The following is a 26,802-nucleotide window of genomic DNA, read 5'->3' on the forward strand; positions in this document are numbered from 1 at the left end:
CAATTTGGTGTCAGTGGTGGGATTACTCTTGTTACTTCCATTAAGTCAACATTCGGGTTCAAATATGCAGAGTCCCTATTATTCCAGGACTGGAATTTCATTGTTGAACATGTTGGAAGGGGCAAGAACGTTTTCATCAGGAGACTTATTGGTCAATGGGAAACTTTTGAAGGGCACCAAGGCCAACACCTGCGTGTAGTTCCAGGCCTGTTATTCTGAGGGTGAAGTGATGTGAACAATGTTCTGGCACTTACCTGCATTGAATAATAGCAGCACCCGAAGTAATGCATACTCCTTGCCATCTGGTCGAATCTCCCGGAACTTATGCAAGATAAACCTGAGTTGCTCTACGCTCCTTAGAGTTGGAATCCCTTCAATCCAGCTCCAGTGTATACAACACTGACCGTGTCGAATAGGAATCGTTCCAGGACCAGAAAGCTTCTGAGCCAATTCATCTAGGCCACTCTGGGGTATGAGGAATTCAAAGTTAAAATGGCTCTGTGCCATGTAAAGGATAACTAACTCCTTCCAAGCAGCAGATAATAGTAGGGTGCGGTCAGCGGCAGGTAGGGAGGACAGCCCAGGTACAGTTTTGACAAGAGTGACTGATTTATTCAGCCAGTCTAAAAGTTCCAAGTCCGTCTGATCGCAACGTGACATATCAAGCAAGACGGGGGTTCGACACGGACATGTAGCAGCAATGGATTGGTCGATGATCGACCGTGAACACACCGTATCTCGCGTTGTCTCTGCAGCGGTTGGTCGTTCCACTGATGAGGGGCCAGTTGGTGAATCCTGCAAGAGTCGTGACAAACCACTCGACACTCCAGTGGTCATGGGGAGACGCTCTGTGTCCTCATGCTTATCTACCATTGATGCATCTGGATCCTGCATGATTTAATCTGTGAATATCAATAAATAAAATAGTCAATATAGCTGCCTTATGGTGGCCCTGAAAGGACATAGCATGTCGAAATTAGCGCATATATACGTACGAAATGTCGTGAATTGTTTGTAATTTTTTATGTACGAAGACGTATATGCGATGTCGTGAACTTACGTCTGCGCACATTTATTTGCGATATTGCACGTCAGAATTTGAATAATTTAACTACATCGCACACGTCACGCTCATTAACATACCTGTCTCAACTCATGATGAGAACATTTCCCTGCTGCTCTCTATTGAGCCAGATCCAGGAGCAGCTTAATATACCATCATAAAATAAACCTTACATTAAAGGATTTGGGTACTTTTTCAAAATGTCCCTAGATTTACATTAAACTTACAGGGTTTGAAGATAATGATAGTGGAAAGCTTCCCTTCAAATATTACTTACTGAGGTGCTGTATTTTTTGAGAAATTAGTAAAAAAAATGTCATGAAAATACGTTTGTAAATGATTAAAATAATGTTCATCTCATGAGACAAAAATTATTTTCATGACATTGTTTTACTTATTTCCCCAAAACTACAGCACCTAAGCACGTAATATTTTCAGGGAAGCTTTCTACCATCATTATCTTCAAACTGTGTAAGTTTAGTGTAAATCTGTGGACATTGTGTTTTTTGTTTTACAAAAGTTACATACACCCTTTAAACAAGGGGAAATGGATGGTTGTTCGTCACAATCTTGCCTATTATCGTCTAACAAAAATTGTCACAACCAAACAGCTTTAACAACGAATAATGGACACTACAATGCATAACATGCAAGCTTCATTCACCAAATTATTAGGCAGCACGCTATGTAATGGTTGGTCTGTATACAAAAAAAGGCACAAAAAGGTTAAACATACAAATAGAAAAACAAGCCGTTTCTATTCTGTGTGTCCTAGATACAGCCCCTGCTGAACTTAGAGGCCGTTCAATGGATCCATTCACGGTCATTCGTTTTCACATTGCTGCATGAAATGAGTTCTAGTTTCGGCTCTTTGTAGTTGATTACCATCCATGATTTAAAGGTACTGGACACTATTGGTAATTACTCATAATTTGTGTAAGCATAAAAAAACTTAGTTGTTAATGAGCAATGGAGAGCTGTTGATGGTCTAAAACATTGTGACAAACGGTTCCCTCTGAAGTAACGTAGTTTTTGAGAAAGAAGTAATTTTCCACTAAAATATTTGATTTGAATTCGAGATTTCAGCTGTGGAATCGAATTCAGGGCATCTGAAAGCACACAACCATTCCCACAAGGGTGTTTTTCTATATCTTTCACTTCGACGACCAATTCCAACATGTTGAGATACACCAAGGGAGAAGACTGGTCTTTGACAATTAGCAAAGGTGTCCATGCCTTTAAAGATGCTAGATCGATTTGGGGCCAATTGGCGCCCTGAAGAAACCTATTGTATGTTTTCGTTTGGAAAAAATGCGTTCGAAGATAAATACAAAATGATTTCGGCGGAGGTCTAATGCCATGCAATTTTTTAACGGAGGATATACCTTTTGTAAATTATGGTTTTTCTATCAACAATGTGTCCATTTGATTACGTGAATAATTTTTAGGTCTCTTTCCAATGGTATTGTGCTTGTTGATTTGGGGGTAATTAGGATTGTTTAAAGTTCTTGCTGATTACCATTTGTGTGTTAAACCGTTAAGCTACTTTAAAATAAATGTTATGTATTGTACCAGTACAATTCAACTTATTGGTTGCTGTACTGTGCATTCGTTTTAAATTTTTGTTTTAATTAAACAAACCAATAAATATAATATGTATTTACTCCAAAAATAAATGGCCACTTGTATGAGCTGTTGAATATGTATACCATTTTGAGAAACGATTATCTTTTAATGTGGTTTAAAGGCAGTGGACACTATTGGTAACTACTCAAAATAATTATTAACATAAAACCGAACTTGGTAATGAGTAATGGGGAGAGGTTGATGGTATAAAACATTGTTAGAAACGACTCCCTCTGAAGTAACGTAGTTTTCGAGAAAGAGGTAATTTTCCACGAATTTGATTTTGAGACCTCAGATTAAGAACTTGAGGTCTCGAAATCAAGCATATGAAAGCACACAACTTCGTGTGACATGGTTTTTTCTCTGTCATTATTATCTCGCAACTACGATGACCGATTGAGCTCAAATTTTCACAGGTTTCTTATTTAATGCATAAGTTGAGATACAGCAAGTGAGAAGACTGGTCTTTGACAAAGGAAATGTTATGTTTTCTGTCGGTCGATAATTATCTCTTTCTGTGGATTTTACACACAGGTTTTTACGAGGGTAAGAGGTAGTACATTCTACGGTAAAAACTAGCTATACAGTAAACGATTATTTAAAGGGTTTGGGTATTTTTTGTAGCACAAAACATAATGTCCATTGTCCACAGATTTACATTTAAAACTAACATCGTTTGAAGATAATGGTTAGAAAGCTACTTCCCTGTTTCAGTTTGTTTTGTACAATATGGGAAGTGACAATGTCATAATGTTGTCATATCGACAGACCAAGATTGGATCGTGTGATCGTCTCAACACTCCACCTCTGAAAACTGGTTTACAAATTGTTCATACAACTTTTATAGGCTTATATGAGCGCAATAAAGAGACGGGTATTGATTAAAATGTTTACAGACCATAGAAATAACCATAGGCAAATTCAGTTGCTTTCGTAGATCTCACGCTCAAGTTAATGTTAATTGTTATGTAAATGTTTTTGAAAAATCATAACCAAATTGCCTTTGTACGTTTTTGCTTCAATTTTTCAATCATTTCAGTATACTGTTGCACAACAAACTCAAACTTACATGCATCCAAATCACGTCATGTGTTTTTCACTTGCCAATGCCTTGCTCAGGATATAAACGAACATTCATGTGGACTTACTCTGCATTCCATGTGTCGATTAGATCATTGCCTGACGTCCATGTTGGTTTCTTTTTACTGAAACAACTTCAATTTCCTTAGACGATAAGTCGATAACCCTTTTGTCATACTCAGCTGAAATGTTCCTCCCAATACGAAGTTTAAGTCTGTGATCAACCACCGAGTATGTCATGTGTCTAGTACTAGTTCATTCACTGTGTCAGACCGATATCTGGGGGTCTGTGTGTACGTGTTCATGGCGTAACATTATTCAGTATCTTACTGGCCTTGGGTGACTGGTAGGCTGCTGAAGATGGTCAACCATACTATTTACTAATGTAACATCTTTCCATGGTACCCGCTGGAAAGCTCTATACACCTGTACAGGTATGTTTCCGTATGTATTTCCGGTCGGTACAGCATGGTGACAGATAAAAGTATGTTTCTCTTTGATATAAAGAAATGTTTACATAAATGCTACTGGATTTGGGAAACGTGCAAAATACATCCTAAAATGGATTAATGTGGAAAAAAAGTATCACCGCCAACATAACTCTTTCACATGAACGACATTATTCTCATTTCAAATAAAATTAATACAATGGCATACTTTTTATTGCGACACAAGTAAACAATAACATTTGACACGCATTTTGGGGAAAATAACAATCGATATTATTCTCCTATAGCTTGAAGATTGATTCTTGAATGGTGTATAGTTAACTCAATGGGTATTGACGTCTTGTTTTCGTTAGACTACCAGGGTTATTGTAAGACGATTATGCAATACTGTCTAGACGGGGTAGCGCATGGGCACAATGCGATACACACGTTCTGAATGAAGTATCTCGGCTAAGGACAAAAGAGACTTCACATTATCTTGAAACGAACACAAAGAAGGTCAGGACTTCTTCTTTTTTCAGAATAGCCTGTCCCATAAAAGTGCTCTGCACTTTCAAACGATTGCGCCTAAACCATTACAGATACTTGAAACATTGTGAGTGTGTACCCGGGTTTCTTACGTTTACTGTTTGTCTCTGGCCTATACATACACTAACAAAGTTTTTTGATGCACACATTTCCTGGTGAAAAAAACCCAAAACAATCAGGACTGTCTTCGTGGCTACACTGTCTTCCCTATTCGCAAAATTTCTCTGCTGGCTACACGTATGATTTCGCTATCCTTTCCAAACATACAAGTAGGGTGCGTGGTAGGGTGGAAGCCGAGCTATGAGTAGGGAACAGGGTACAGAGATGATCATTGGATAGACAAGGTCTTCGACAAGTCAAGTTGCCTGCCTTCCACAGCCTTGAATGGGTCATGATGAGGCGTTGAATTACAAGTCGCACGAGAGACTCCCGCAGTGCTCAAATAATAGTTTGCTAAACACAACTGTGTGAATTTCATGTTTCCGGATGAACCAGCGATGAGTGTGAAAGCAAAATGGTTCCAGGATCAAAGGAAATGTCTTTGTTATCACTCAAACCAATAGACCCTCAACGATGGATCCAACGTCTTTATCTTAAAGGCAGTGGACACTATTGGTAATTGTCAAAGACAATTTCTTCACAGTTGGTGTATCTCAACATATGCATCAAAAATAACAAACCTGTGAAAATTTGAGCTCAATCGGTCGTCGAATTCGCGAGATAATAATGAAAGAAAAAACACCCTTGTCACACGAAGTTGTGTGCTTTCGGATGCTTGATTTCGAGACCTCAAATTCTAAACTTGAGGTCTCGAAATCAAATTCGTGGAAAATTACTTCTTTCTCGAAAACTACGTCACTTCAAAGGGAGCCGTTCCTCACAATGTTTTATACTATCAACCTCTCCCCATTACTCATTACCAAGTAAGGTTTTATGCTAATAAATATTTTGAGTGATTACCAATAGTGTCCACTGCCTTTAAACCAAGCAGCTTTATAATGGAAATTAATACTCTCCACACCCAATGACATGCGACGTTTCTTTACTAAACAAAGTATAACTCATTAAAACAATGTTTTTTTCATAAGTTTCAATCTAAAAGGTTACAAAATTATGCAAGTTCAATTTCATTAGAAGTTGATCGTCTGCAACAACGAGTCGAAAAATAGTTGTTAAAGATCCCATATAGTGCTATAAATGAAACATGCCCGATGTGAGCAGGAACGAAAAATCCGGACGGCGTTTTCACTCAAACGCTGAATTTAATGAAACCTTTATACAGATATAAAAGTATATTATTCTGTATGTTGTGTGTGTGTTTGTTGAAGCTACGACACCTATATTTTCCTTCGGCTTCGCTTCGGGAAAATTAGACCACACCGTTGATCAAAATCGAGTCATGAAGCAGGAAGATGTGCAAGAAGAAGGTTGGGCCGATTAAACAAACCATGTGACATATTTGATTGTCTTATTTCCTACAACGTGTCTGTTCTTTGTGCCTGTTTTTCTTCTAATTGTCATTCTGCTGCAACATTCCGCTTAGTAAATTTGAGTTGCCTGGCACGATATTTGCAAAAGTATGGTGGCCCTGAAGGGACATCGCATAACGCAAACGTGTGCGCACACAGATGCAATGTCGTGAAACAAATCGCGAATATATGCGCACACGTATACAATATCGTGAAACAGTTCGCAAATATGTGCGCACACGTATGCAATGTCGTGAAACAATTCGCGAATATGTGCGCACACGTATGCAATGTCGTGAAACAATTCGCGAATATGTGCGCACACGTATGCAATGTCGTGAAACAAATCGCGAATATGTGCGCACACGTATGCAATCTCGTGAACCAAATCGTGAATATGTGCGCACACGAATGCGATTTGTTTTGCAATGTCGTGAATTTTATTGCATACCATGTTGCATACCATTAGGATGATGTCATAGTTGTGGATAATTTGTTACCGATCTAGGGAGTACTGTGGCGCTACAGCAGGCTCCCTCTGTAAAGCATGTGTATACCCAGGAACTTGGCACCAGGCCAAGGAAGACCACCCGCCTCGCTTGCCTCACAACAAAGACTACTGCTGCAATGACTACCGCTTATCTCACTGTTGGAAAGAAACCCCCCAGATCATTAGACATTTTATTCAAAGGTATGCAACATGGTATGCAATAAAATTCACGACATCGCAAATAATATTCGCAGACGTGTGCGCACATATTCGCGAATTGTTTCACGACATTGCATACGTGTGCGCACATATTTGCGAATTGTTTCACGACATTGCATACGTGTGCGCACATATTTGCGAATTGTTTCACGACATTGCATACGTGTGCGCACATATTCGCGAATTGTTTCACGACATCGCATTCGTGTGCGCACATATTTGCGAATTGTTTCACGACATTGCATACGTATGCGCACACGTTTGCGATATGCGATGTCCCTTCAGGGCCACCATACAAAAGTGTGTCGTATACGGCTTCTCTTAACGAATTTTGACAAATGCTTCTGCTTTAAACCAAACAAAATGTTTTCGCATAAATATTAATATGCCGCCGAAAATGCACAAAATATGTAGGCCTAGCTTACAACAATATCATTGGTAGTACATAGCTGGTGGTTGTGGGATCCAGACAAGTTGTTAAACATTGTTATTTTTACTTTTATTTAATGCCACTTATCATAGAAATCAGAATCCCGAATCTAAATAAATAGCTGCTAAAATTGAAATGTAATTTTCCAGGTCAAATCGGTCAAAAAACGCCTGAGGAAAGTCTAAATTTCCCCTATCCAAATGTTGAGTTACAGACCCTAAAACACGGTCCCCTGTCACACAAAGCGTTGGCCTTTGTCCTTGGCGGTAAGGCAAGCCTTGGTAGCGTAGCACTGAACAGAAGGCCGCCGAGGTTAAACGCCGCAAACACGGCCGTCTCAAGGGCACTAGAGTCGCTTCAACTGGATCGTCCTCGGACAACACAAATGAATGTTTTGGATACGTATAAAATCAGTGTACAATCAGCAGTGACAAAATAACCACAATGAATACGAATGGAGAGACTGTAAAGACAATTAAACTAATAGGAAGTCAGAATGCATATTTAAGTTTTAGTTTTGGGCTTTTGTATTTGAGGAAGTAACCGACTCTCAGGCGTGTTTTCAGACGTTGTGAAATTGACGAAACAGGAAGGCAGACCGCCCAGACGTTTGGTTTCAAAAACTAAAGACATATATAGATAGATTGATTGATTGATTTATTGTATTCGGATAAAAACCGTGTCAAAAATACAGGCACAACAACGGCAGAAAAGACAATGAAAATAATAAGATAGTCCAAAATAGAACACAGGAGAAAAATACTGCTCAAAAATATCAAAGGATAACCCATTAAGCCAATATCGTAGGCTTATTTCCATTGGTTTCGGGAACTTTTTTCTTAGACTTGTTCTAATTCCTTGGAACTATCTCATTTTGCGCCATGCGTTGCTTTGTTATTAAACCGTGATTATAACAATACCAGACAGCCTCTCATCATCAGTATAGGCAAATAGCACAGAGACACAATGGAGTATATTAATTATACTGTTTTATTTACACTTCCATTGTTCTTATCATACCGTCCAGGGTCCAACGACTATTTGCTGTCCCGTGACTTTGAGACTGTTAACCCAACAAATTCAAAATCGAAATAGAAGACATTTCTTATTTATTTGGCAAATTCGAGTACAATTGAGAATTAGCCTGTTGGGAATTACTTGGGGGAAATATCAATATCCGATCTTAAACCACGTGAAACGAAATGGCACTCGAGTCAAAAATGTAAAAGTTCGGTTGACAAAAGCCCGGGCTTAATCTGTTCTTATCTTTGATAAACGTCGGGCTCGGTTATAAATAATTGATAAATTGGCCTTTGGGTTAAACTTTCAACGTGAAACATGTAAAAACAAACTATCTCTCATTGTTGTATAGGCCAATGAATGAGGATCATTCTACAAGTGCACAACTTATGAATAAGTCGTAGATTTTCACACAGTAAAGTTGAGAAAAACGCAGTGGGAGAATCAGAATAACGAGAACTTTAAAGACACTGGACACGTTTGATAATAATGATTAAAGACCAGTATTCTTTTAGTGTATCCCAATTCCCAACATATGCATAAAATAACAAACCTGTGAACAATTTGACTTAAATTGTTCATCGAATTTGCAAGAGAATCATAACAGTAAATACGAAAATAATGAAAGAAAAAGCACCTTGTTGCATATTACTCGGTGTGCTTTCATACTATGCATAAGGCTTCATCTGAAGTCTTTTGTTATTTGAGTGAGAAAGTAACTCTTTCTCAAAAAACTATATGTTACTTCAGAGGGAGCTATACAATGAGCTTTACTACCAACAGCTCTCCGTTGCTCGTTACCAAGTACGTTGTTATGCTAATAACTATTTTGAGTAATTACCATAGTCCACCAGGATTGTTATTTGATCCTCGTAGACTATTATTATAATTGTTGGGCGTGTTGTTGAACCGAGTTGATATCCAGGCACTTAAAGGCAGTGGACAACTCAAAATAATTGTTAGCATAAAACCCTTCTTGGTGACGAGTAATGGGGAGAGGTTGATGGTATGAAACATTGTGAGAAACGGCTCCCTCTGAAGTGCCATAGTATTCGAGAAAGAAGTTATTTTCCACGAATTTGATTTCGAGACCTCAGATTTAGAACTTGAGGTCTCGAAATCAACCATCTAAACGCACACAACTTCGTGCGACAATGGTGTTTTCTTCTTTCATTATTATCTCGCAACTTTGATGACCGATTGAGCTTCAATTTTCACAGGTTAGTTATTTTATGCATATGTAGAGATGCACCAACTTTGAAGGCTAGTCTTTGACAATTACCAATAGTGTCCACTGCCTTTAAATTGGTGAAGTAAAACCAATCCAAACACTTTTATATGAAGTGGCTACGCTAATGTCTTTGAGAATACTTAATGAATTAAAACCCTCTCAAATCTAGTTTTCAATTACATCACCACATGATCAAGTTTACAATTATCATAAAATATGGTGAACACTGGTAAATTTTTATTTTGAAAAGAGGTTTACTTTGCCAGATTGTGTGCAGAGTGCACGTATTAGAAGCTTTTACCGACCATGAGCGACCTTTATCCCAGCAATTCATTGTCGAATTTTTAAAGGCAGTGGATATATACTATTGGTAATAACCTCAAAATAATTGCTAGCATAAAACCTTATTGGTAACAAGTAATGGAGAGGGGTTGATAGTATAAAACATTGTGAGAAACGGCTCCCTCTGAAGTGACGTAGTTTTCGAGAAAGAATTAACTTCCACGAATTTGATTTCGAGACCTCAGGTGTGACAAAGTTTTTTTTCTGTCATTGTAATCTCGCAACTTCGACGACCAATTGAGCTCAAATTTTCACAGGTTTGTAATCTCATGCATATGTTGAGATACACCAAGTGAGAAGACTGGTCTTTGACAACTACCAAACGTGTCCAGTGTCTTTAAATAAACATAAGCTTTGACAATGATTAAAATCGAACAATCCTACCATGAACTCTTTATAATCAACGAGTGTTCGTCTAAATCTCATCATTTTATCACAAACAACCACGATCCTGTATTTTGAATTTCAAGCCTTAATTAATGTCATGATTTCCCAAATACACTTGTGGCAGGCCTCCGGTACTCAAAACACTGCATCTCTATAGTGATTTCAATCTTCCTGCATGTATATCACTAACTCAATGTCCATTGTAATATTCTTCGACTTTGTAACCGGGGGGGGGGGCATCTGAACATTGTACAGAAATAGTGATCGGGAAAAGTATTACTGGTTTACTTTTTACAAAAATGCATTTGGTCTTCATTTTATGTTCGGAAGCGCCCTGAATATATTTGACTTACTACTTAATACTACTTTGGGTAGATTAGGCCTAACTAGGCATAGCCTTTGTGACCACATATCATATCTTTTACTCCTTCCAGTTAGAATCCAGTCTTTTCATAAATGTTGCAATAATTACGGCATCTACTACTGCTTGTGAAAGGGAATTGACCTAAACTAATCACTCATGTGAACAACTTTTTTTTTTTTTTTTTAAAGAGACTTAGACTTTCAACGCAGATTGTAAAATATTGAGACACTGTTCCCAATTGTGTCGGGAAGTTGCTGGGTGATGTTTGCTATTCAAGAAATAAAAATGTATGTCATAATAATTTAAGCTTATTAGCGATCCAGCTGGTCAAATCAATCCGCACACACACACTGGCCAGACATAGACCCAGTAAGTGGGGCGGTGTTATACTCCCTTTTTTTCGAAAGTTGTCGTAATCGGTCATACTCTTATTTTTCAAAATTGTTCATTATCGGTCGTCGATAATGACAAACTTCAAAGAAAAACAGTACAGCGCCCCAGTTACTGGGTCTAGGCCAGACATTATATTTCCAGCCACAATTAAGACGAGTGTATCCGGACTTTTAAAAACATAACGATAATATTAATAACCTCACTCTGATAAATAAAAAAAATAAAAATAAAAAAAGGCTTCAAGACAACTTTATTTTCTTACTACAATCTACATATTCAATTGTTAATAACTTAATACGTGTAGGCCTAATTATAGAGTATTATAAAGTCTTGCTTATTCAATCGTTGGTTTTACTTTAAAATCGGTCGGACGCACACACAAAATAACACTATACTCTGTGATTTTTTATATTACAAATACGTTTTCGTTCCTTGGCTGTATTTTCAAACCTAAGATACACATCTAGCCGTTGTGCACAATGCACTGTAGAATGATCGTAATAACACAAGACAATATTCAATCAATTTCATTAAGACATAGGTGTTTTACTTGATGTCATTGTGTCAAAGTTAAATTACCTGATAGCTGTCGTCGATAGTGAGAAATGTTTCCTGTAACGTTTTTCAATTCCAGAGGTTTTTAATTCCAAAACGCCTGTTGACTTAAAACGGTGCAATCCTAGATCTACTGCAACCAACGGCCACCAAACTGCAAAGGAGAAATGAACCGAGCACACTGCAGCGGCGTCGAGACCGCAAGAACGATGTGTGCGTTAACAGACGGGACGCGATGATATTGAACTTGTGGATTGAGGGCTACTACAGCACATTGAGCTTACAGTTCATAGGTCCCCTTGTCTCAAAAATTATACATTAACCCTGCACGTCAGCAGTGCACTCTGACTGAACTCTGCATGCGCCGAACCTTGCCGCTTTTGTGCGGTCGGGTCGACCAGGGAGCAAGCTTTCTAGACTGAGTCCAAACGCTTTAGCATGCGCTGATGATCGTGACCGCTTGAACGGTGGTCTCTCTAAAACTTCACTAACGGCTGTTTTATGAAGACAACAACTTGTATTTGCCTGTACGTCTTTGTTTTGCGGGAGGGCACTAGTCCACACGTCACTAAATCAGTCCATAGCTGGCAGAGTTGTATTTTACTCAATCTAAACCTACTTGTTTTATCTGGCAAGGCTGACTATAATTGCTTCTGTACTAAAGGCATGCTGAACACGTTTGGTAATTGTCAAAGACCAGTCTTCTCACTTTGTGTATCTCAAAATATGCACAAAATAACAAACCTGTGAAAATTTGAGCTCAATTGGTCATCGAAGTTGCGAGAAAATGATGAAAGAAAAAACACTTCTTTTCTTAAAAGACTTCTGGCTTGAAGTCTTTTATTATTTTAATGAAATATTACCTCTTTCTAAAAATCTATGCTACTACAGCCGTTTCTCTCAATGTTATACTATCAACAGCTCTCCAATGGTGATCGTTACCATTAAAGGAACACGTTGCCTTGGATCGGACGAGTTGGTCTTTGAAAAGCGTTTGTAACTGTTTTTTATAAAATGCATATGGGTAGAAGGATGTTGTAAAAGTAGAATACAATGATCCACACAAACATGCCTCGAAATTGCACGGTTTTCCTTTTACCTCGTCGACTAACACGGTCGGCCATTTATGGGAGTCAAATTTTTGACTCTAATAAATGGCCGACCGTGTTAGTTTGCGCAGTAAAAGGAAAACCACGCAATTTCGAGGCAAACTTGTGTGGATAATTGTGTTCTACTTTTAAAACATCTTTCCAACCATATGCATTTTATAAAAAACGGTTACAAACGCTCAGTTATAGACCAACTCGTCCGATCCAAGGCAACGTGTTCCTTTAAGTTTAATTTTGTTTTGAGGTATTACCAAACGTGTACCTTCCCTTTAATTAGAGTTTCCTAATGCATATCAGAACAATAAGATGATTGTTTTTCCCATGGCGATTAATCCCGTTTGGAGTGCTCAATAATGAACACTGCACATTAATGTGAATAAACAGCTTTTTGACAACAAACAAAATTCAATAGCAAAGTATTAATTATCAGACATAAAACAGTCGTCATATCGGAGTTCAATACCCGTCCATTTTAGGACGTGACTAGATGTTCTTCGACCTTCGTTTCAGTTAAAACCGTCCCTAGCGGGTCTTTAAAGGGGGACTTCATTGAAACGGCCTCAAACGATGCAAAGCATTATTGTTACAACTATGACAGGCCACTTAAAAGTTCATGGTAAAAATATTCCTGGGATTGGTAGTGGTGTTTATTTGAGAATGTGTCGAAGCAATTAGCAATTGCAGAGTAAAACATTGAAATTGATTAGTAATTGACAGTGCTCATTAAAACTGGTGGCCAGCTTCCATATTATATAGTATTATATTCAAGGGTTAAGAAGTTAATAACAGTGCGTATTATATTTTGACAAGAATGAGGATCAATCCAATTGCAGATTGCAGGCCCAACACAAAACGTTATGTACAGAAAATTATCATAACAAAAACGCAAGTTGTAGTATCGCATTATGATAAAAATAGATGGTCTCCTTGATAAGTTTGTTGCCTGATCCTAGTTATACTGCAGTTAATTTGTTTGTTTAGAGTCTGTGCCCAATCGCATAAAAGCTGTTTACCCGTAAGCAAGTTGTTTTGCTTACTGTAACAGAAAAATGTGCGTAAGCATAAACATATTTCACCCTGATTTCTCAAGTAAGCAGAAAATGTATAAAATAGAAGCCCATGCATGTTCACCATTGATTTGATTACGTCACTCGTGTGCTTATACCGCGGGTTAGCCAGCATTTACCCTTGCTTACGGTAAACAGCTTCATGAAATTGAAATTCTGCTAAGGGACGCTCCGTAAGCACAAAACGGCGGCTTACATAGGAAATTAGCCCCTGGTAGGCTCTGAACTGCGATCGATCCATCTTTAAAATAAGACATTGATGCAGAAAAGGTAATTAATAGGATCTATACACCAGAATTGAATAAAATAAATATGAGGTATTCTCGGGATAGCCGAGTAGTTTGCTCAAGTTAGCAGCCGATAAGTGACCCCCCCCCCCCCCACCCACCCAGGCGGACCCATAGTCTGGACCCAAAGTTACCCCTGCACAGACGGATCTGGACCCAGCCCCTTTGCAGGAAGGTGGTATTACCATTACTATATAAAAACCACTAAAATTGAGTAACAAATTTAAACACGCGTTTTTGTTACTTCACATGTTTAAGGTGTTTTATTTTAATAATTTTATGTTTATTTGGGGTGTGGACATGTGCCGGGTTGGAAGGTGAACATACTTGGGCTATCAACATTGTCATTTAATTGAAATATAAAAACAGGAATACCTGCCCCCCACCCCCGCAAAAGTGCCAGTTGCTCCGCACCTCTCCATACGGACGGGTGAAGTGACCCCATGTGGACTGGCCACTCACTGCCTGCCCGCCCTTTGTGTATGGCTACTCGGAGTCCTTGATGGTAAGCCGAACATCATAACACTTGTATATACAACTTGTGTTAACCTGGGTCGGAGGTGGCAAGGTTAAATTGGTAGTTTCCTTGTTGGTAAAGATCTATGTTTACTGGACACGGATAATTGCGTGTTCGGAGAAACATTTTCATTAATTTTATCAGTAATTTATTCGAGAGCCTTCCATGTGAAGTTATATTTGGTATTGACAATGAGGGCGGTTTATAACAAGTTGCATACATTAAAAACGTGACAAATTTGTAACATTCACAGAAAAAACGTGCACATCGATGGTTTATAAAATTATAATTTTCTGTTATTAAAGACATTCAACTTAAAGCTACATTTAATTCACAGCATATTTTGATAATACAATAGGCCCTTTAACACGAATAAAAGAAAACTGTCCCGGTGTTTAACAAAAATGTTTGAAAGTTGCATGTTTACCCAAGGTAAACATGCATGTTTTTCTTTATGGTCAACAAAATCCTTTGCTATATAAAAGGCAAATACCGTATGCAAAAAGTGTTAACGGGTCCTTGCAACTCATTTGATACCAATCCTTTTATCGGACATACGCAAAACCTCCAGAAGAATTTCGCACCAATCAGATTCAGTTCACAGATTTGCAAATAATTTACAGGGTTTACAGAAGGTAATGGTGAAAGACTTCTCTTGAAATATTGTTTCATGAAATGCTTTACTTTCTGAGAAAACATTAAAACAATATCAATTCTCGTTAGCGAGAATTACGGATTTAGTTGAAACACATGTCATGGCACGGCGAAACGCGCGGAAACAAGAGTGGGTTTTCCCGTTATTTTCTCCCGACTCCGATGACCGATTGAGCCTAAATTTTCACAGGTTTGTTGTTTATGTATAAGTTGTGATACACAAAGTGTGGGACTTGGACAATACTGTTTACCGAAAGTGTATAATGGCTTTAAAGGCACTGCCGCCGATTTCACGAAACGCTAGGATTAATCCTATCTCAAGTTAGGACAAGTAACTGGTCCTAACTTAGGATGGGTTCAATGCGTCCTAACGTCTTTGGATACGAAACTTAGTGGCAGTGGACACTATTGGTAATTACTCAAAATGATTGTTAGCATAAAACCTTACTTGGTAATGAGTAATGGGGAGAGGTTGATAGTATAAAACATTGTGAGAAACGGCTCCCTCTGAAGTGACGTAGTTTTCGAGAAAGAAGTAATTTTCCACGAATTTGATTTCGAGACCTCAAGTTTAGAGTTTGAGGTCCCGAAATCAAGCATCTGAAAGCACACAACTTTTTGTGACCAGGGTGTTTTTTTCTTTCATTATTATCTCGCAACTTCGATGACCAATTGAGCTAAAATTTTCACAGGTTTGTTATTATACGCTCATGTTGACATACAGCAAGTGAGAAGACTTGTTTTTGACAAGTACCAATAGTGTCCACTGTCTTTAACTCGTCCTAAGTCCTAAGATTAATCCTAAGTTAGAAAGAGTTTGGTGAAATCGACGGATGGACACCTTCTGTAATTGTCAAAGACCATGCAGTCTTCTCACTTGGTGTATCTCAACATATGCATAAAATAACAAACCTGTGAAAATTTGGACTCAATGGTCGTCGAAGTTGCGAGAGAATAATGGAAGAACACCCTTGACGCACAAGTAAGTTTTTTTTCCCAATAATTATTTTGAGTAATTACCAATACATAATAATGACTTCGTTGATTATTATGACATGTTATGATGGAATATCTGGTGAGCTAAGACCAGCTGGTGTGAGTGAATACATGCATGAATGACCGTGGCTGAATTATTCAAGGTCGAGTTGGATTATTAATGCAACGGTAGGCTGTATTTGTAATAAAAATAGTGCAAACCGTTGGCTGGACATACGGAACAAAGATCGTAAAGGTCCAAGATAGGTGGCTCCATCCGCTGCACGCGCTGGTCACTTCGTTGATAAATGACCTAATAGTACGGAGAACCCATTAACATCATCAGTGCATTTGCATTTTATGAAAGGGCAACGGTCAGTATCAACCATGGTGTAATCATGCGTGTTTTTATAGTGAAATTAATCATGACATTTCTCGGTGCCAACAAAATATATTTTCACTTATGGCGTCAGGCGACCAGGAGAGGCAGGGGCTTTGTTCTTCACCAAGAGAAAGTTTGTGAGAAGTGCAAACATGTAATGGTCTACAGGCATCACAAAAATCATGCCTTTTTTAAACAGTTTTAACTTGTTTACATGTTTCTCCCCAAATATTGAATTGCGAAAGTCAACTTATCTTAAGAAATTTTTCGTTGAACTCCTGCTACATGTTTTTGAAACAAATCAACAAGGGGAGGAGGGGGTATAAAGCTTCTGAAGTGGAGAATACATAGGAAAGAAATAACTAAACAGTCTATACTCATAATAATCCACTTATATAGTTCTTGTATTTATTTGTTGCTGTACTTTTTGTTGTTGACAAATACGGTTGTTTGATATCAAACGTTCACCATTATTATAATTCTTCTCTTAAATTGCTGCATACATTTTATTGGTTTGTATTAAACCAAACATTTTGATGTTGGTGAAAGTTTCTTAAGATTTTGATTTGTTTTGATTTGATATGTTTGTTACACTTGAATCAGCAAGGTATAGCGCCTTGGTAGGACTCTAGCTGCCGCGGCCGTTGTACACAACGGTAGTCTAGATGGAGTAATGGTGTGACCATAGGTCTTATTATAATAGCTCTATGGGTGTGACAAAGCATAGGACCTAGTCTGGTTTAGCTATTACTCCAACCATTCAACTTAATAAAACGACAACTCAACATTTAAGATATTTAAAGACACTGGACACTATTGGTAATTGTCAAAGACCAGTCTTCTCACTTGGTGTATCTCAACATATCTATGCATAAAATAACAAACCTGAGAAATTTTGAGCTCAATCGGTCGTCGAAGTTGCGAGATAATAATGAAAGAAAAAAAAAACACAATTGTCACCAAAAGGTGTGTGCTTTTAGATGGTTGATTTCGATACCTCAAATTCTAAATCTGAGGTCTCAAAATCAAATTTGTGGAAGTTACTTCATCCTCGAAAACTATGTTACTTCAGAGGGAGCCGTTTCTCACAATGTTTTATACTATCAACCTCTCCCCATTACTCGTCACCAAGTAAGGTTCTATACGAATAATTATTTTGAGTAATTACCAATAGTGTCCACTGCCTTTAAGAGAATACTACTTTAATTACAGTGATATAAATGTTCTTGAAGAACAAGACAACTTAAGAAACCATTTGTCCAACGTTTTGTGCCAGCATTCACACCAGGAAAATGTCATTGTCTGCAGTGAGCTCAATCTACGTACAAATTTAAAAGAACGTGGTGTCAGTCTGCTGCCACCTAGTGTGCAATCATCGCACATTGCAGCTTCAAAACAAATCAAGCAAGTTCAGCAAGTCATATTTTAAGGGGAGCTTTCTACTATTATTATCTTCAAACTGAGTAAGTTTAATGAAAATCTGTGGACAATCCTGGACATTATGTTTTGTGTTACAAAAAGTACCCCCAATCCTTTAAAGGGTCTATGTACTTTTTGGGGGACAAAAAAACACAATGTCCACAGATTTACATTAAACTTACACAGTTTGAAGATAATGATAGTAGAAAGCTTCCCTGAAAATATTAGATGCTGAGGTGCTGTAGTTTTGAGAAATGAGTAAAACATTGTCATGAATTTTTTTTCCGTCTCACTGATCATGAGCAATAATTATTTCAGCATGTAAAAACGTATTTCCATGACATTGTTTTACTCATTTCTCAAAAAACTACATCACCTCAGCATCTAATATTTTCAGGGAAGCTTTCTACTATCATTATCTTCAAACGGTGTAAGTTTGATGTAAATCTGTGGACATTGTGTTTTGTGTTTCAAAAAAGGAGACAATGAAGACATCCTAGTTTTCGATTTGGGCAGAATAAGTCATGTAATCAGACTGACAAAACTAGAACCAATATGCATACAGAGTCTCCAATTCGAGGTGGGATTCGAATCGGAATCCACCGAGATGAATGGCAGGGAAGTCAAGTATCCACTGAGCCAAATGAACAAATACAAGCATCTAAAACCCACTATTATATCAGTGATTTTTTGCCGGTTGATCTCCATACATGTAACTCCACTCAATATTAGGTAACTTTATACACATACATAATTTAGACACTATAATTGCTCACATGCATACGTATGTAAGTCTTATTCCCAGTGTAAATTACTACAACTATTGAAGTACAGTATTTGACTGACCCCTTGTAATCATTAAAGGAACACGTTGCCTTGGATCGGTCGAGTTGTTCTTTGAAAAGCATTTGTAACCGTTTGTCATAAAATTCATATGGGTAGAAAGATGTTGTAAAAGTAGAATACAATGATCCACACAAACATGCTTTGAGATTGCACGGTTTTCCTTTTACCTCGTCGACAAACACGGTCGGCCATTTATGAGAGTCAAATTTTTGACTCCCATAAATGGCCGACAGTGTTAGTTCGCAACGTAACAGGAAAACTGTGCAATTTTGAGGCAACTTTGTGTGGATCATTGTATTCTACTTTTACAACATCTTTCTAACCACGTGCATTTCATGACAAATGGTTACAAAGGCTTTCTAGAGACCAACTCGACCGATCCAAGGCAATGTGTTCCTTTAATTTCACTAGTTTTTCATGTTTCAGTAAGCACTTTGTATACAGTGTTTATCATACATCTATGTAGGATCAAACCCCAAAATATTAAGACTCACACATAACATCACAGGTTAATATTCATTTCAAATTACTTGTTGTTTGTCTAATTTCTACTTGCATACTGTATTTATGCAGATCATGCATTTCTGAACCAACTCTTGTGTTGTAAACAGTTTCACAAGCTCCATTAAAGTTCACACCTTTCCAGTGAATAAAGAAGAAGTGTTGGGGTACTTTTAGTAACACAAAACACAATGTCCACAGATTTACAGTTTGAAGATAATGATAGTAGAAAGCTTCCCTTAAAATATTACTTGCTGAGGTGCTGTAGTTTTTGAGAAATTAGTATTAAAAAAAGGTAAAGAGAATGATTTCAGCTTGTAAAACGTATTTTTGTGACTTGTTTACTAATTTCTCAAAAACTACAGCACCTCAGCGAGTAACATTTTAAGAGAAGCTTTCTATCACCACTATCTTCAAACCATGTTAGTTTAATGTAATTCTGTGGATATTGTGTTTTGTGGTCTACAAAAAGTACCCAGACCCTATATATTACAAACTATTAGAAACAAGGAACATGAACACATTAATATAGAGTGTTATGATGTTGTACGTAACTCCAGAAGTCACATGCAGACAAGGTCATCCACTTTACATACACTGGCAATTTGAAATGCTTCTCCCATTACACGTAAAAGAAAAAACAGTTTGACACATTTTCTGACTATCACTGAAACGGTACTGTACTCAAACTCGTACATGACAATGTGGAGGCACATTCACCATCACTATCCTACTAAGAATCCACAAACTCATGTTCCCAATCAAACTCATACAACACACTTGGAGAATAACGGAAACTTGGCAACCCGCCTCATGGTTTACTGGGAGTCTGTTAAAATGGTATTGTGTTTATCTCATGAATCAACTTAAAGACACTGGACACTATTGGTAATTGTCAAAGACCAGTCTTCTCACTTGCTGTATGTCAACATATGCATAAAATAACAAACCTGTGAAAATTTGAGCTAAATTGGTCATTGAAGTTGCGACATAATAATAAATAAAAAAAAAACACCCTTGTCACACGAAAGTTGTGTGCTTTCAGATGCTTGATTTAAAGACCTCATAATTTTGAGATCTCATAATCAAATTCATGAAAAATTACTTCTTCCTCGAAATTTACGCTACTTCAGAGGGAGCCGTTTCTCACAATGTTTAACACTATCAACAGTTCCCCATTACTTGTTAAAAAGTAAGATTTTATGCTAATAATTATTTTGAGCAATTACCAATAGTGTCCACTGCCTTTAAACAAAACATTACACACTATTTTGTACATGACCTATGACTTAATGACCTATGACCTAATGACCTGAACATCAGGCATGTCTTGAAGGTCAGTGCGAGAAGGATATACAACCTTTAAACTTCCATCAGCCCCGATGACTTTAACTTGTTCAACAACTAATGACCTGTAACCTCCTGAAGCCTGAAGATCATCTGAACTGGGTTCAGGGTTCACATCTCCACTAGGTCCTTCTGTGCCTGGTTCCTGACCTTCTCCAGTAGCTGAACCTGGTTGACTGAGGAAGATCTCCATGCTTTTCTGGATCAAAGCATCCATGACTTTCTTACAGGTGGCAAGGTCAGTTGAGCTTGTGACTTCAAGGAAGATGTGATCAGTAGCGCGGGAAATCTGAAGAGATCAATGAGAGACAGAGATAAAATTTCTTGTCAGGTTTAGTCCAATGATGTATGTAGTTTTAAGATCAAAAACACTGGACACTATTGGTAATTGTCAAAGACCAGTCTTCTCACTTGGTGTATCTCACATTTGCATAAAACACTAAACCTGTAAATATTTGAACTCAAAGTTGCGAGATAATAATGGAAGAAAAAACACCATGGTCAAAAGAAATTACATGCTCTCAGATGCTTGATTTCGGGACCTCAAAATCTTACTCTGAGGTCTTGAAATAAAATTCGTGGAAAATTACTTCTTTCTCAAAATGTATTGTTATTTCAGAGGGAGCCGTTTCTCACAATGTTTTATACTATCAACAGCTCTCTATTGCTTGTTATTACCAAGTATTGAGATAAGATGGGTCTGGGGTGGTGGAGTTGATGAAACAAATAAAAAACAGCTTGTTTCGTTTTCAAAAAAAAAAATCAGAGAGTGCTTATTATACAATGTACAATTTATAACATTATGTAATGTACAGTTACGTGCAACACAATGTTTTAGAATGAAGCAAATTTCAAGTAAGATGTCTCATATTGAAGAACAGTTTGCAGTAAGTAATAGCTAATATGTACATGTAGAAACAATGTATAGAAGAGTTTGCGGTAACCCCATGTTGGGGTGGTTCTGAAAAGAACCGTTGGAAACAATGTGTTAAGGGGTGTTGAGAAAATCTTCAGGATTCAAATAATGGAAAGATTATTTGGTAACAACCTTAGTGACATCGGCATTTGTGATTGGTGGAAATGAGATCACCTGACCGTCATTATCACACAGACATGGATAACGCTGATGTCCGTCAAGTAACTCAAGATATCTGCAGAAAGACAAGAAGAAAGGATTGTCTTATGTTAATCCACTACTTGAAAGACTTCAGGTTTTACAATAGAACGATGACAAAATCAATCAATGAAACAAACCTTTGTGAGCTTAATAACAATGATAATAAAGACTTGTAATGCACACATATCCACCCTGCCGGGTGTTCAAGGCGCAGTAAAACCAAAATCAAAACAAAAGAAAACAGACACAACAAAATTAGTCCTTAAAACCTGCGACATAAGATAAGTGAGAAGAAATTTAAAAGGTTGTGGTACAAAGACAAGATCTAAGATTATGTAGCAGAGAGTTCCAGATGCGTGGCGCAGCTGAAGAAAAACACCTGTCACCCCAGGAGTGGCTTTGAATGCTGTCTGTAACTATTTTGTAAACTCTACAAATACTACTACATGTATACACCCTGTAAGAGACATTCATAAATACTCAGTTTATCCATTCTGATTGGTCGAGAGGGCATCACGAGGGGTTGTTTGAACGGATGATATAACACCAGTAAAAAGTGTTATAACATGGGCGTGACACGCGAGCTTGCACCAGCGCTTATAAGACAGTTTCCTTCATTCCTATTGGTCGAGAGCAACGGCTGAAACAGCTGTGCCACATCACGCGATACGCCGGACACACATCATCTCCTTATAAGGAGTTGTTTACCCGAGGGCCTTACCTTTTCATAGCTGGAGGGGTGTTGTGTTGAAAGAAATTATTGAACAATTATAATTTTTGCAATGTGTTCTGACCGAAAAGGTATTTATGAATGGGAATCAAAGTGTGCTGAATCGGTTTTCAACTACATGTACATGTAGTGGTTTAAACACGCCGAGGCCTGGTTCTTGATATTTTACCTCAACTTCGTCTCGGTAAAATTATCAAGTCCAGGCCTTGTTGGGTTTAAACCACTAGTTGAAACCTCTTCACCACACATTGATTCCCTTATTAACAATATTTCTCATTGATCCAGACTACTATTAAACTTACTTATGGATACCAGACACAGTGTTTCGTTTTGCTTCCTTGCGCATATCATCTGCTTCCTTACTGAGCTGTATCATCAACACATTGGCTGTAGTGCTCTTGTTACGTCCTAGGGGAACCATCTGAACACAAACCAAAACAGACAACATTAGAACCAAAAAGGAATTTTGTTTAAACAGAAACCAGTTAAATAACATGAGTAAAATCAATGCTGTCAAAACGAAATGGTCCTTGGGATGGGAAACAAACCATTCCGCTTCAAAAGTACATGCACAATATCAATAGCAGGACCAGGGTTGTAGCTAAACCAATTTTGGTGGAGAGCAGTAAATCAATTTTTTTGTCCAACAACGGCAAGAGTATCAACAAAATTACTCATGTTTTATTATGGGGCCATCATTGTTGAAGTGCAAGCTTCAGGCACAGTGTATTTTAAAATCTGTGCTGGGCGGCACAGTGTAGTTTAAAATCTGTGCTGGGCGGCACAGTGTAGTTTAAAATCTGTGCTGGGCGGCACAGTGTAGTTTAAAATCTGTGCTGGGCGGCACGGTGTATTTTAAAATCTGTGCTGGGCGGCACAGTGTATTTTGAAATCTGTGCTGGGCGGCTCAGTGTAGTTTAAAATCTGTGCTGGGCGGCACAGTGTATTTTGAAATCTGTGCTGGGCGGCACAGTGTAGTTTAAAATCTGTGCTGGGCGGCACAGTGTAGTTTAAAATCTGTGCTGGGCGGCACGGTGTATTTTGAAATCTGTACTGGGCGCAAAGTGTATTTTAAAATCTGTGCTGGGCAGCACAGTGTATTTTAAAATCTGTGCTGGGCGGCAGTGTATTTTGAAATCTGTACTGGGCGGCACAGTGTAGTTTAAAATCTGTGCTGGGCGGCACAGTGTAGTTTAAAATCTGTGCTGGGCGGCACGGTGTATTTTGAAATCTGTACTGGGCGCAAAGTGTGTTTTAAAATCTGTGCTGGGCAGCACAGTGTATTTTGCTCAGAGTGCTGGGCAAAAATTGTGAGTCCTGGGCAAGCCTGCCCAGCACCGCCCACCGTGGCTACAGCAGACTGTTTTAGTCACAGGCCTTTTTCGAAACCACAGCTGCGGCTTTGGATTAGGCTTCAGGCTCCGTTCTCTCGTCTGAAACCGTGGGCGCATATACGCAAAACACGCTCAATTGTCGAAATGACCGGGGGGTCAAGCTAGCATGAGCCGAATCCAAAGCCAAATCCAGTCGTTTCAAAAAGGTCCTACGATTTGACAATACATTGTCTGAAACAACTCAACCAATTTGTTGACTCGTGAAATCGCTTAAAACAATACTTAACACACCTGTATGGCAGATGGTGTTTTGACTTGATAAGAAAGAGGAAACTTTACAAGGCTGAAGTCATGAGTAGCGATAGTTGCCTTGGTTCGTTTGGCACACAGTGGTCCATCATGTAGCTTTGTCTGAAGAGTAAAATGAAATATAAAAAAATCATTCACATACAATATAAAATGTAGCATGCTAGCACATAATTTAGATGAAACAGATTTAGAGTATCAATTTGTGCGTTTCTGCTTGTTGGATTGTATTGTATTGTATTGAAAAATCAGTTGTTTAGTTTATCTTGCATTGTACATATGTAATTCTTTCATGTCATATGATTTGCCAAAATTATCAACATACATTTTTAATGATCCAAGAAACCTTGATCTTTTTGTACACTACGAGTACTCACTCAGTACATTTTGATACAACCCAAAACTAATAGTTATATTGAGTTAATTAACAGAGAATCAAGTTTTCAGCATGAGTTAACCTACTCCTAGGACTATATTAGTATTTAAGGTTCATTCACTATTGTGCGTTCTTGGCGACGAAAGCTGAACAAACCTCACGACATAGTTCTAGGAGTAGAACTCAGTCGCCAAACTGAAGATTGTGAAGAGTTTATAGGGTTGATACAGTCATTGGATTGATGAAGGTCCTCCGGATGATTGTTAAGGAACATTCAATCATAACTACAAACCACTTAAAAGTGGTTTGTAGTTTACTGTACAATGCAACTAGACCCAGTGCAAAAACTGGGGCGCTGTACTCCTTTCTTTCGAAATTTGTCATTACCAGACAACTGATAATGACAAATTAACAAACAAACAAAAAGTATGCTGCGCCCCAATTACTGGGTCTACATTGCAACATACAGTGGGTGCGTTCGATTAGCTTCCCTTGGTCGACCAAGCGATGCTCACTCGGGTGAGCCCCTGACAAGAGCTAATCGCACGATCACACTCACCCTATCGTGGTGACAGCATGCACCTCAGGTCACCCCCAAGTGACCCACTCCACAAGCAGGGCACTTGGGGCTGACCCAGGTGAGCCCCGTGGCCGTCAAAGCTATTCGAACGTACCAGGGCAGACCGGGGTCGACCCAGGGAAGCTAAACGAACGCACCCATTGTAAATCAGCAGGCCCCTCATGATTTTCTCAATCTCAGTAAATGCTTTATGGATCAAAATGATTTGCGTAACATTATAGACAAAGCCCAACTACGAGTTCCTCCTAACTAGAGTTACTCCTAACTAGAACTACGAGTATGAGGTTTTGTTCTGCTATCATCTCCGTAACCTCATAGACGTACGTCTCACAACACAATTTGTTTTTGGAAGAGACGATAGTGGAACGAACCTCATACTATTATTACTAAGTCATATAGTTCTCGAGGAGTAACTGCGAGTAAAATTCTTTAATTATTGGAGCTCTCCTCACCTGAGCAGTAATGAATCTTTTGAATGCATTTCCTTGCTTCAGGTTGACATCCCTGAGAATGCAGCACACAATGTACGGTCGGACATCTGCTACATCATTACTAACATTGACCTCTACACCCCCATCTGATGAATCTTTATAACTCAAAACTCTCAACATCAACTTGTCCAAGTCCTCACTCAGATCACTCCCAACTGATGCAGCTTTCTTACGACCTTTCTTCTTCTTTGATTTAGCAGAGCTAGAATTCTCTTGCACTGTTGCAGTCTTTGTACCATGACTTCGGACGTAATCAAGAGTAGCCTTTGTACTCCGAGATTGCTGGACCAACTTTCCAAGACGGCGGTCTCGAAAAGGATTTTCTTTCATAAGAAGTTCCTTCAACTTGGCGCAGTCAGCCAAGGAGGAAGGAACTTCACTGATTTTGTTTGAGCTAAGATCAAGCTTTTTAAGAGACTGCAGTTTGCTGATGCGCTCTGGGATAACAACAATGGCATTTTTTGCAGCGAGGAATTCACTGAGATGTGTCAATTGCTCAGTGCAAAATGGCTCTAATGAATCAATCTCATTGCAAGATACGTTGACCACGCTCAAACGATGAAGCTTGTTAATTGATTCGGGCATACAGAGGAGACCATTCTGATTCGCATCAAATGTGTGCAATTCAGACAAATCACTGATCTCATCTGGTAATGATTTAATCGAATTATGGGAAATATCGAGCAGACGAAGTGCCTTTAAGTTCCCGATCGTTGAGGGCAGTGTTGTCAATTTGTTACCACGTAAAACCAGATTAATCAAGTTGACAAGATTACCGATTTCATTGGACAACTCAGTAAGAGTCGAATCACTTATTTCTAAATAGTTTAAAAGTTCCAGTGAGAACACGGTATTATCCAAACCAGATTTCGTTATCCGTTCTGAAATTTGCGGTCCATGAAGTAACAATTCTCGCCTGTTTTCTTTACGTGCTTGTGCGATTTCCTCCCACATGGCGGCGGCCATCTTGAAAATCTTTTAAGTATGGTAACGTGAAATGAGTATGTACAAACGAATCTATTTTGATAGGGAACCAGACTGTAGCGTGCTATGTTGAAATAAGCACCATGTGCTCTCATACTCGTCGTGCTGCATGCGTTTCGTGAGGAGAGTTTTAC

At 38.4% G+C, this 26,802-nt stretch overlaps 2 protein-coding genes across 5 annotated transcripts in view; both read right to left on the reverse strand.

Annotated features, from left to right (window-relative positions):
- The window catches only part of LOC139950452 (nuclear receptor subfamily 0 group B member 2-like), a 110,464-nt gene extending 98,448 nt beyond the window's left edge, over positions 1-12,016 (reverse strand). For 2 of the 4 annotated variants that reach the window (XR_011787656.1, XM_071949134.1), the window contains exons 1-2: positions 11,671-12,016; positions 255-902 (exon numbers count right to left, since the gene is read on the reverse strand). Coding sequence is in view for 3 of the 4 variants with exons in the window: in XM_071949134.1 (XP_071805235.1) it covers positions 255-894 (640 nt within the window). In the remaining variant the exon portion in view is untranslated. Of the gene's footprint in view, positions 1-254; positions 903-3,758; positions 4,345-11,670 lie in introns of those variants that run through there. The other 2 variants (XM_071949136.1, XM_071949135.1) reach the window with 2 other exon arrangements.
- Positions 12,017-19,230: 7,214 nt separating this feature from the next.
- Positions 19,231-26,650, reverse strand: LOC139950373 (leucine-rich repeat-containing protein 47-like). The gene is made up of 5 exons (XM_071948994.1): positions 25,646-26,650; positions 24,223-24,342; positions 22,900-23,018; positions 21,799-21,901; positions 19,231-21,039 (listed from the first exon to the last, which is right to left on the reverse strand). Exons 1-5 carry the CDS (start codon positions 26,648-26,650, stop codon positions 20,701-20,703), a joined length of 1,686 nt encoding a protein of 561 aa, XP_071805095.1. The 3' UTR covers positions 19,231-20,700.
- Positions 26,651-26,802: the final 152 nt, after the last annotated feature.

The sequence above is a fragment of the Asterias amurensis genome, chromosome 18, assembly GCF_032118995.1.
Source record: "Asterias amurensis chromosome 18, ASM3211899v1".
In the NCBI taxonomy this organism is placed as follows: domain Eukaryota; kingdom Metazoa; phylum Echinodermata; class Asteroidea; order Forcipulatida; family Asteriidae; genus Asterias; species Asterias amurensis.

What these genes read in the sequence shown, in the direction of transcription:
- LOC139950373 (XM_071948994.1), bottom strand. Translation starts at nt 26,650, where the DNA reads ATGGCCGCCGCCATGTGGGAGGAAATCGCACAAGCACGTAAAGAAAAC. An exon ending in AAAGATTCATTACTGCTCAG is followed by an intron (nt 24,343 to 25,645) that starts GTGAGGAGAGCT and finishes TTTACTCTTCAG; the next exon opens with ACAAAGCTACATGATGGACC. An exon ending in AAACACCATCTGCCATACAG is followed by an intron (nt 23,019 to 24,222) that starts GTGTGTTAAGTA and finishes GTTTGTGTTCAG; the next exon opens with ATGGTTCCCCTAGGACGTAA.